This window comes from Vitis riparia, chromosome 7 (assembly GCF_004353265.1).
Source record: "Vitis riparia cultivar Riparia Gloire de Montpellier isolate 1030 chromosome 7, EGFV_Vit.rip_1.0, whole genome shotgun sequence".
Taxonomy (NCBI): Eukaryota; Viridiplantae; Streptophyta; class Magnoliopsida; order Vitales; family Vitaceae; genus Vitis; species Vitis riparia.
Window position 1 is genome coordinate 22054930 of NC_048437.1, and position 12555 is coordinate 22067484.

General features: G+C 32.7%; 1 protein-coding gene across 4 annotated transcripts in view; it reads right to left on the reverse strand.

The window, feature by feature from the left end:
* Positions 1-9598, reverse strand: part of LOC117918477 (protein NLRC3) — a 33131-nt gene extending 23533 nt beyond the window's left edge. For all 4 annotated transcript variants that reach the window (XM_034835170.1, XM_034835169.1, XM_034835171.1 and 1 more), the window contains exons 1-9: positions 9286-9598; positions 9093-9195; positions 7383-7451; positions 7111-7266; positions 6939-7012; positions 5911-6013; positions 5483-5525; positions 4873-4935; positions 2179-2405 (exon numbers count right to left, since the gene is read on the reverse strand). In XM_034835170.1, the coding sequence (XP_034691061.1) occupies positions 2179-2405; positions 4873-4935; positions 5483-5525; positions 5911-6013; positions 6939-7012; positions 7111-7266; positions 7383-7451; positions 9093-9195; positions 9286-9358 (911 nt within the window). In that variant the 5' untranslated portion in view covers positions 9359-9598. The remainder of the gene's footprint in view (positions 1-2178; positions 2406-4872; positions 4936-5482; positions 5526-5910; positions 6014-6938; positions 7013-7110; positions 7267-7382; positions 7452-9092; positions 9196-9285) is intronic.
* Positions 9599-12555: the final 2957 nt, after the last annotated feature.

Genomic DNA, 12555 nt, shown 5'->3' on the forward strand with positions numbered 1-12555 from the left:
TTTCTTTATAATTTTCCTAGAACCAAACATAACCTCAAAGAGTTCATTCATCGATCTTCATCATTTATAACCTCTTGAGTTTGACTTGCACAAAATAAAGTCTTCCTACATACAAAAAATAAAGATAAAAATAAAAATAAAAATAAATTAAAATTTTAAAAATTAAAAACAACAACAACAATAATAATAGCTGAACCCACCCATTCTTTTTGGGAATTTATCTGGAATTCTAACCAAGGCAGCCAACCATTAGTGCCTAAAAAGTCAACTTAAGACATTTGTTAAAGCAAACATGAAGTCACAATCTTTAGTACCATTAATGCAAAGAAGCAAGAAGTTAACTTGCCTGCATCACTTTAAAAAGGGCAGTCATTCTAGATTGGCTAAGTATCCCAATCCATAACACAAGCTTCTAAACTTCTATTTTAAGACCACATCTCAATATGCCCCAAAATTCATGATTTCCTTTTGGAATTTCCACAACAGCTTTCACTTGTTCCCTTCAAGTTTGTTTAGTCCCCTCTGACCTTCACTATTTTTGCTGTTCTGCAAGCAGCCTTTTTATTGTCAAAAAGCTCTTTTTAACCACTAAAGAGCTTCAAACATGTTTATTTATACAGTACAACACTTAAGTAAAAGGATCACGAAGTCAAAAAGATTGTTCAATAAAGATGGCGGGTCAGATGTGTTGCAGAAGCAACAATATATTGATATGGATATGGAAGTACCATGATGAGCTATTCCTCAAGAAGATAACAAAAAGATTTCAAAAACCAAACAAGAAGTAAGAGTGACTAGAAAAACCAAGTTGCCAAAACAATAGGAAAAGAGATCACTTGAACAACATGCTCTTAAACATCCATCCTCTCTTATTTCTAAACCATAATGAAAGTGAAAGGGAACCAAAATGGTGAAAAAAACAACAGAACAGAAAAAATCAGAATCAGGAATTTTTTTTAAAGAGTACACATAACTACCAGGAAACAAAATAAGGATAAAACTAATATATATTTGTGTTGTTTACTGACCATCAAAAAGTTGAACTAAAATGTTTATGTTTACCCATAACAGCCTCATACAAAAGGATATGTTTTAATTTATTTTTTCAAATAACTTTTATTTCAATGTTCATATTGAAAATTATACATTAAAAGTATTGTAAAGTAAGTAAATAATGAACTAAGGTATATATATTGAAAATATTCATTATGTTTTTTTTTTTTTGAAGAGAGCTTATGCCTCCCTAAGTGAAAATATACTCTTAATCACACTAATATTTTATATTTGCAAGTTCAAAATATATGGGTTGTAAGGACAGTCTTGCCAAAATATATGAGTTGCAAGGAAAGGGAATGGGAATCTTAGGGGGGAGTAAGGAAACTTGGATGGGTTTCCTCCAAATGTGTCAGCCCTGTAACTATTTCATTCCTGAATTGAACACATTCAATCACTGGAAACAAAATGATTCCAATTGAATCCATTTTACCTTAATGAAGTAAAAATGTCCTTAGTTACATTACAATTTACCACCATTCCAAAACACCAAAATCTACCCTTCTAGACATTCCTAATTGAATAATTTCTAACAATTTCCAATCCCAGCATTCAATCTCTAAACCTACGATTTCACCAACCTAATAAAATCTCATGTTTCTTTTACTAGTTTGACAGCTGAGCTCCACAACATGCCACCCAGTGCTTCATATGATGGTCCCTATAAATATCCATACACTCCAAACCTCTCCTTCACAAAACCTTTATTGCAGCTCTTTAAATTTGTCCCTGATAAAACAATCACATTAGTCTTTTGAGTTCAAAAGGACCCTAATTGGAATGCTTTGCTCTAAAATCAACACTACTGTAACCATAGAATGGATATATATCCTAATTTTGTCAAGTTTTAGTTGCATGCCATTTAATGGAAACAAGACCAACCTTCATGTAATAATATTATTGGTTCGCCCTAGATTTCATCTTTGATGATACGGATAATCTAGTCATTTGCTTATGCTTAGCATCAGTATAAATGTTTTCCCCTTATTATGACGGGAAAAAATAAGGTTTTTGTCTTCTTCCATTCTTAACATCATAAGAAAATAATTCTCACAGGTAATAGATTTTTCCACAAAGCAACAAATAGACAAAGAATGAAGAATAAAATGAGAGAGGCAGGTGTACCTGCCAGATGACAGAAAAGATACAAGTCCATGAGGTAAAGAAACCGGGTTTCTTTCGAGAACAGTATTTGTGATTGAGAAGTGCTGTACTCTGTATGTCTGCATATCCTTCACGCGTAGAGAATCACAAATTGCATTTAAAGAAGCTGACGAGAGATTGCAAAAAATGAATTCAAGAGATGATAGAGTTTCATTGTTCTGCTGCAGAAGTTGGCACAATCCATCCATCTGTGAGATTGCGCACAGAAAAAGCATCAAATTATTGGTTAAAAGGTAGCATTCAAAAAAAAAAAAAAAATCTTTCTACATCTTTTATTTAATTTTCATTAATTTTGACAATCAATAGCATACTTCTAAAAAAATATATGTTCCAACAAGAAATTAAACCCATATTCTATTAAAAGGTAAGACTGTACAAAAGAAAGAAATATGAGACATCCTTTAGGCTTCAGGAAGAAAAAAAAAAAGGAAAAAGAAAGTCTCCAAGAGATTGAGGATCTCCTCTTTGTCTTGGGATCTTATCTTCCGCCGGAATCTAACTAATGTGGAGATTGAGGATCTTAAAAGACTAATGTCTTTACTTTCCCATGTACATTGGACTCCTTTTGTTCCAAATGCGATAGCTTGGGTACCGTCCTCTTCAGGAATATTTTCAGCAAAATCTTTTCTTTTAGCCTTATCCAATTTCTCAGATTTTGTTCCTTTCTACCCAGCTAATTTTTTGTGAAAATCAAGAATGCTCTCTAAGGTCATGGCCTTTGTCTAGTTAGTTGCACATAACAAGGTAAATACCAATTACATGCTACAGTTGAAAAGGTCTTTCAAAGCCCTTAGCCCTGATTGGTGCATCCTATGTAGGAGGAGCAAAGAGACAATTGATCATCTTTTCTTACATTGTATAATTACTTTGGGATTGTAGCATAGGATATCCTCACAAGCTGGGATGGCGTGGGTTGAGCCAGGCAATATTCGCGATATGAAGGTGATTTCTTTCTAGTGCTTTGGGAACTCTATTAAAGGCAAGACTCTTTGAAGGGTCGCATGTCTCTCTTTGTTGTGGATTGTATGGAGAGAAAGGAACGCTAGAATTTTCGAGGACATTTGGAAGACACCGGAGATGATGTGGAATTTGCTTCATTTCCATGTTTCTTTTTGGGCTTACTTTACAAACGTTTTTAAACCTATCCTTTGAGTGTAATTCAACTTAGTTCGCTTTCAATATGTACACCCTAGGGTTGGGCCTATAAGGTTAGGAGATATTATACTTGTATAGGCTTTTTTGTTCCTTTTGTATATCATGGGGAGGTTTCTTCAAGTCTTTTTGATCAAGCCTGTATATCATGGGGAGGCCTTTGAGTTTGCACTCCTAAAAAATAAAATGTAACTGAGAAGGTTAAACTTTTTTTGATTGGAAACGCCACAAAGATATAATAATATAAAAAGAAGTACAAGAAGAAGGATGAGAAATCCTCCCACCAAAGACAACTAAAATACAGGAAAAAACACAAAAACAAACAAACTATAGAGAAGGTTAAACTTTAAGCATCTAGTTAAAACCATTTCATAAGTAACTCTAGATTGAAATGGGTTTGGAAACATTGAAAGTGTGGAATCACCTGCTGAGACCATTTTATGTGTAACCCATCAGTTATTTTGAAACAATGTGTCTTTAGATTGTAAGCGTGAGAGATGTGCATATATAGAATTCGCCAGAGGGAAAGCTGAACTCAGTAGGAAGGCCCATGTAGCTGTGAAAAATGTAGTAACACTATTGAAGCAAATGCCTAAAATTGCTAGTGGCCCTTTTCTAAGCAAATGCCTATATATTTCAGCATGGTATTAGATTGCCTGTTACATGTGATGTGGCAAAGAGGAATTCATACCTTATTCTGCTCCTTCTATAGATCAAGAAGAAAGAAGCCAAAGCTTATTTTGGGAGTTATTTTCTAGTGAGCTGAGATCAATTACCTTATATTCTATGTGGCCCTAACATGGATATGTGGATACAAACATGGATATGTGATACAACACACACACAGATAAACACACACAATAATTTTGACTTTTTTACTATATAAAATGAAAGCTTGTAAACACAATAAAGTTGTAAGTTTCTTTTATAAATATTGAAAAAGTTGAGGCACACAGCAGGATAGATAAAGATGAGGGAAGGAGCAAAGGAAGACAAGTAAGAAAAGGATCATGACAAAGGCACACAGCAGTAGAGATAAACAGAAACAAGAGGAGGAGAAGCTTCTTCGCATTGCTGTCCCCAGAACAATTTCAATTTAAAATAATAATTACAATTTGGAATTCTAAATATGTCCCATGTGTGTCTGATATGTGTTTCACAGTGCCACAGCTTTAGGAACCATACATGCTTCCTAGCATATCTCTGTCATTGTTAGAACCCTCGTGAAAATTTACAGGCAAGCCAATGAATGCACCCAGAAGCATGCAAAAGTCAATCTTTTTCCATCAATGTTCTTTGGCACAGAGAGCTTAACCACTTACCTGATTGGTATTTATGTTTTTGGTGTGCTTGTTTGAGTTTGTTTTTGTTTGTGTACATAGTTTCTTCTATTTAGAAAAGAAGTTCCCAGTTTCACAGAAAGAAAAAGAAAAAGAAAAAGAAAAAGAAAAAGAATTGCAAGTCACCCAAATGGATATGAAATACAAAATGAACCAAACTCACATGCTCAGTTGATTTGATCCAACGCAGTACCAACTGCTGCAACCTGCTCTTCCTTAATAAATGCTGCAACAGATTCTCAATCAGAAATGCACCAAGTGAAATTGTAATTCAAAACCACAATATTACTTGTAAATATTGATTTTTCATTTTCAATTTATTTTTAAAACTCGCTACATATAAACCCCAGTATGTATCCTAAAAAAGAGAATTTTTTGCTCTCTATACATAAAAAAGAAAACTGTATTAACAACTAACAATCACCTTTTAAAGTATCATCAAATTAATCATATGGTAAGAAAATTTGCATTGTTCAAGAAAATACATGTTTTTGAGAATAATGACTAAAAAAACATGTTTACAAATCTATATTGTACAAAGTCCTCTCCAAAAGCCCCTCAAAAAAAAAGAGCAAACTTCAATTGCTCTCTTTAAATATGCAAATTCCAATTGAGTAAGCATCAGATATCATCTTCCAACTTTGCAGAGATAGAAGTAAGAGGCAAATTTGACATTGTAAGCAAATTCCTTTGGGACAGTGATAACCCAAACACATATCAATAATGACAGCCAACTCATGCAATGTTTGAGAGAGGTTTACTTCTGCACTTACAGAAGTTTCTGCAAGGCAAAGCATATTCTGAAGTTTCAGACACCTACAACCAGACAGGAATATATTGTAAGAACGTGAATTTGGCATTACTCTGAAATTTTATTTTTTTTCCTCCATTTTTCAGTAACAAGGCAACAGAGATAATAAGAGTAGTGCTGACAATTAAAGCAACAAAGAGAATTGTGATGTTTGCATATGGACATTTAATTGCAATCAAGCCTATAAGATGCAATGAACATGGTCTGAAATGGCAGTTAGCAACTAAGACCAAAAAAATGAGCAGAAGCCAAAATTTACAAATGTATACAGTAATCAATGATTCAACAAGTAGATAACCATGCAATTAGGTATCATCCTTTTGTTAACAAGGATTGTATTATTTCACATATTCCTACCCTCTTGTTCGATACAAAATCAAAACATGTTACCTGGCATAGGACCCAAATTGTTCACAGTGATAAGATAATTTTGAGTAGTCACACGTTGAATGACTCCTGTGCCCTTTATAACCAATACATTTTATTATCGTGTCTGCACAAGACCAAAATATGAAACCATGAATCTTTTCTAAAATAAACAAGGCTAATAATGTATAAAGAAAATGCTAAACACAAGTGGAAAAGAAAAAAAAAAAAAAAAAAAACACACTTGCTTTACAATGACACATGCAGTATGAAGTCAGGTGCAAATTGCATTGATTGAGTTATCATCAACATGGCTTATTCATTGTTTCTCATCACAGTCATTCAAGAGGTCCTCACATGATACATCATATTTTAAAGTATTCCAGAACTAGAAAAACAAATGCATGAATATACAGAAGTATGTCTATATCTTTTATTTTATGTACAGGAAATCAGATTAAGGGGTTTAAACTCAGGCAAAGAATTGAACAGAGGTCTATGGTACAAGTGTACAACCTCCAATAAGCTTACAAGCAAGATCTTGACGGGAAGGGCAATATGGTGTAGATTAATCAGAGATATTAGACTGGATCAGACAAATTGAAATAAGCTCGGAAGATCTTTGATCAAAGTAGGGGATAATTTGGGACATGATTTGAAGACAAAGGTAGGTTCAGGCAAGATCAGATTCATGATCTCCCTCCTAGAATTACCTTGTGTTGCTTAATATATTACGATGACCTGAAAACCCTCAATATTTAAAATCAATTTTGGTAATATGAACATTAGATCATAGGTTTTAGATCTCTTCTCAGTGTTGGATACTTTTGATGGGTGGAGCAGAGTTGGGATGGGATTGGAAACAGACTAGGTATGTGGGGTGAACATATGTGTAAGGCCTGTCACAAATTTGTGGTAGACAATAGTAGGGCCAAACCATTAGTACAGGGGCAGCATTGTGCACAACCCCTTCCATGCCTGGACCTATTGCCAGCATCAATTTTTACCTATTTTAAATAACAAATATAACAAACAGGTAGTAATGAACTCACCTGGAATTTCTATCTCACCCAGACATCCATCAAAAGACGGGAGTACGGCTATCTCTGCTGCTTCATCTATGCAACTGTCTTTTGGATCAACATAATTAAAGTGCTGAATAATGAATATAAATCAATAAAAAAATGTATGGAGAGATATATTATTCCATGAGATGGTGCATACTTCTGCAAGTGTGTTTCCCAATACATCTGCTGCCAGTCAATTATTGATTCATATTTTGCTACACCTGCTGACCAATCCACTCGTTGGATCTTCCTAGCAAGATCAGGCCAACGTGACTTAAATAATGCCTTCCATGCTGTATTGAAGTTCCCGCAACTGTAAAAAAAGTTAAGTCCATATTCAGAGTGATTATGCTCTTGTACTTTTCCCTCCTACTTAAGATGGAGATCCACATAGTGTATTTTAACATAAAGCACCAAATTCTTCCAAACCTTCCACGTTTTCTTCCATTTCTGAAGCAAATGTTGGTGGATTCATGGCCATTCCAGCACCTCAATGGCCTGCTCAAAACAAAATTCAAGAAAAACCATGAATTATTAGAAGATCCAAAGGACACAGTCAAGTATCTTTCCTCTAGTTTCTTTAACAAAATGATGTTTATGACTTATGATAATGACTACAGTCAAAGGAACCAAAGGGTGGAAAATGATAGGCTTCCCACATAAACAGAGCTGCTCAGCAGAAGTTCCAGTAGAAGAAGAGATGTTAAGAAAAAATTATGAATCATGATGTGTATAGGACATATCTTGGGGAATAGTGTTCTTTGTATAGAGAAACAGAAAGCTGATCACCTATTGATCCATTGTTTGGTGACTGATGATTTATGGTGCATGTTTCTGTTCTTTTTGGATAAATGTAATATATAAAACAAAGTGACCAAACATATCTTTGCCTGGATGGACATGAGAAGAGCACTAATGGAGCTTGTGTCCATTTATTAAAGGGCTGTTTAGCCAATAACCACGAATACACTGGACAAACCTACAACGCTCAAAATGAGAAGCACTGTTGCATGTACAGCTTGAAAAAAGCCCAATATCAACTGTGCTAAGTAATGAACTTTTGAATAATCTTAAGTTTGCATATACTATCTAAAGTTCGACTCTAGAAGGTGAGAAGTACGATCATAGAAAAATAAGCACAACACACAGGTATTGATGAGGACAACTGACATGCTACTGCAAATGATGATGGTCTTGTCAAACCTATATGAGGTAAAACAGGCAAAAGCCCCAAAAAAATAATTCCTCAAATTTCTATTCATTTTCTCCTTTTCCTTTTTTTTATAAGCAAAGAATTACATCAAATACCGCTAAAAGGAATCAAATTCTAGCAGGCAAGAAGTACAGATGGGATAACCAAAAGGTGAAAAAAGAGAAAAAGATCCCAAACCAAGCTACTACAAGAAGCCCAAGTCAATCCTAATCCATCAATGAAATTTATAGAAGACAAACTTCTTCCTGAAGAGAATATCTAGATCTAAAAGAAAGGTACTTGAGAAAAATGTCTTCCAACTTAAATTCCAATAGCTCCATCCAAATTCAGGTACTTTGGATAAAGAGATTTTATTTCCTCAACTTCACCTTCCTTTCCACCATATGAGCTCCAAAGATGGAACTCACGAATTCAATATTGTCAGTAGATGCACTACATAAGGCAGCCTCCCTCTCTTCCTCTCCCACTCTCCTGGTTTAAACCCCCACACAATATCATATTCTTGCCACATCCAACATGACACCCACAAAAGGAACTTCCCACTCTAGCTTCCCCTAGATTCCAAGTTCTAAATCTTGTATAGTAAATATAGGGCACAGCAGGATAAGGATTCATTTTAAAACCCCTGAAATTGTGCATAAAGCATATACATGGAAGGCAGGCAGACCAAGGACCAAGCATGTTTTACCCAATTAACTAATAAGAGACTCAGGATTTAATGAAAAAACATGAAATACCCACATTCACAAAATCCTCCAACAATTACAAGTAACCATTAGAAGTTCAGTGAATCTCTGTCCTAAGAATCAACAACATCAAACCAAAATGAGCTTGAAATTGATTCTAGATACATATATTGAGGCACTTAACCATATCACACCAGTAATACTAATTATAAAGACTGAGAACGTCATCATCCAACTGACATTTCTTCTTGTAACTTTTGCAAGGCTAATGGAGGCAAATACATCAACAGGCCATCAAACAGGTCCGATGGAAGTTCATATATAGCGGACGAAAGATCATTCCCTGCAACCATAAGAGTAAAATAAAAAATAAAATCAAGAACTTCACGTATTAAAAAACAAATTTCCTAGTAAATTCAGTAAGCAAGAGCACCCAAATCATCTCGAAGAATATCTTTTCCAACTTTTTTCATGCATAGAGACATCAGAGAGGGGACTTCGGCCATGCTTGAGAGACCGCGATCTCAGAAAACTGCTCGGTATGCGAGAAACTACATCAAAGGTCGTAGGTGGATTGACTATCCAAGTATCGAAATGAAAAGAAAAGAAAAAGAGGAAGAAAAAAACATATACGAGAAAATGACTCTGTTCGGTTGCACAGAAAGAAGTAGGAAAATATCCTAAGCAGAAAATAAATCAAATTCTTAGAAATTTGGAAGCCGAGAACATACAAAACCCTCGCTAAGACTCACATACAACTGCTATATGTTTGCTTTGGGAAAATTTGGGCGAAATGAAAAGGTCAAAAAATTAAAATTTAAAAAAAATTAAAAAAATTAAATCGATAAATTATTTTTAATAGAATTTTAAACTTATTTCATTTATTTTAAATTAAATAATTTAAAAATATTAATTTTTAATGAATTTTTTTATTTTTCATAATAAAATCTAGGGTTATAATGATCTCCTTTTTCTTTTTGCCAAATACTTTTCTCATGAAAATGAAAAAAAAAAAATCACCCTTTCTTGAACTTAGTAGTTACATATAACCAATGTTTTTAAAACCATATGGAATATTGAACTGAAAAAGTTATCAGTTCACGATTCATTGATTGGACCAATGGTCGAACTGTGGTCAAACCAATGATGTCATAATATATATTTTATATTTTTATTAAAATTATAAAATATTTAAAATATATAATTAAAAATTAAATAATATTTATAATATTATCTCTATTTATATAAAAAAAAAACGTTAGACTTGAATCTTGATAAAATCCGCATGCTTGAAAGTTTTGAAATCAGCCATCAAAGCTTGGATAATTGGATGGTTTCTTGAAGTCTGCCGAATGAGGTAAATTTCTTTTCTTGTCAGAGGTTTTTGAAGAAGCTTAAAGAGAATAAATTCTCTTTCTCCACGTTTCTTTTTGAAAAAACACATTGGTAGACAAAAACTACTGTTGAATTTAACTATTTAACACTATTTAAATAGTTTTTTTTTCTTGCGTTTTATATGCATTCTTCTTTAAATTTTTTTTTATTGGATAAATATAAGGAGATAAATGTATGAAGATACAAATGTATAAAAAAGTATTTGATATCTTTTAACTAAGCATTTCCAAGAGATATTTCTCAAAAACCTATTGAGTTTCTTTTTCAATGACATAATCATTTTTGTATTTATCAACAAGATAGGTAAATTGGGTTTGGAATGGAAGAGGGACTTCTGGAAAGGTATTTGAAAATATGATTTTTTGAATATTATCCCCAGCCTTGAGATTATAGTTAGAATACTATAAATCTCATAATCAAGGTTTCTTGCAATCATTCTTGACCTCCAATGTCTTATTTGTTTTTTGAGACTAACTTTAGTATAGGGCTAAGGGTCCTCTATACCAAACAATTAATGTTTTATGTGATTGACTTTGGGAAGAATTAAATGTTGAGCATAATAGACTCCTCCATCATTTGACCATTCAGGAGGCTTACTTTTGATAATGAGTTCGATTTATTTGAATTCTTTGATGAAAGCATTTAACACACAAATTGCTAATTTTCTTCCAAATCCATCGGTTTGATCAAGATGGGAGAAAATTAATTGATAAAGTAATCCATAATTCATGAGGAGAGCAGGGATTAGCTCTATTGACTCATTATTGAATTTGATGACTACAGACCTATATCTGTCTAAGTCAATGTTGGTTTTTCAAATACTATAAGTAAGAGCACATTTACAGTCATATCTTTCTAATGGAATTTCCCTATACAAGGGATCAAGCTTTGAACATTCAAAATTGGTGTTGCCGTAATGAGTATATCAAATGAAACTCATCCCTTAAATAGTAACTCAAAAAGTGTCAAAGTTAGCAAGAAATTGCATTATGTGTTCTTGCTTAGCCTCTCCTGTAACTTGAGTCTTTTGACTTATTATATGTCTAAGGTCTTAGGGGAGATTCAAATTTTTTTGTTTGAAAAATGAAAATGTTGATTTTTGAAATTCTAGGCTTTCATCAGAAAGTTTTGGAGATTCATTTTGAAAAGGCAGCTTTGGACTCCTCATAAATTTTTCTACAATTGAAACGTTTAAGATTTGTATCCATTGGGGTGCAATGCATATCAAAACTTAAAAGGTTAGAAAAACTGTTTAAGTTATCATTTAACTGTTTAAAATGAAAAGACAAAGCATTCAAAACTTCCAACTTTTGGATATCACTTTTTGTATTTCAGAGGTTGTTTAAAATGCATTTTTGTGATTTGTCTAAACCTTCTATATCTTTATGAATCTGAAATGACAAATTACTTTTAGGAAACTTTGGAAGAGTGAATTTCCCAAACTTAATCCGTTCTTGCTCCATCTAGAAAGAAAATTCAAAATTTATTACACCTTTAAAAGCATGAATAAGATATCTAATGAGTTTATCTTTAATATACCAAAATTGAAAATATATTGAATTTATGAGGGACACATAATTGTAAATAAAAATATTTAAAGAAGTTTTTAAATTTTTTGAAATCAAATTTATTGATTTATAAGAACATGCACAAATACCATCACAATCTTTTTGATCATCTAATTCAGTTTCATCCTGACTTGACTCTTCATTTGATATTTCTTGAGTTATTAATATTTGATTATCTTCTACTGACTCATAATCTTCACTTGAATCTTCATTTTCTTTATTAATCATTAACCCTATCATTAAATGTTTAAGTTTATTACTGATTTCTAGAGAGTTGATTTTACTTTCTAGTGTACAATCTTTTGAATAATGACCTACTTTGCCACCTTTATAACAAATTGGAGTTTTCCTTTTTAGAGTTGTTTTATTAGAATTTTTTTTATTTATTAGGATTAAATTTTACAAATTTCTTTTGAAATTTTGACTAAATTAATTGCTTTTTACCTTTTATATTATTTTGTTTATTTTTTTTTTCTTGAAGGGGCTATTATTGTATCATACCTATAATATGAACAAAATTTTCCTAATTCTTTCTTACTATCTTGTTTTTCTTTTTCATTTGACTCTTTAATTTGAGGTTCGTGCAAAGAGCTAAACCTTCATTATTAATAAAAGTAATTAGTTCTCCATGAGTTAATGACTAATACTCTCATTATGGATATTTCTTATTCTTTGTCTAACATTTTCAGCAAATAAAGTTGACAAATCAGATATAAATTTTTCTTTCCAATAATGACTTC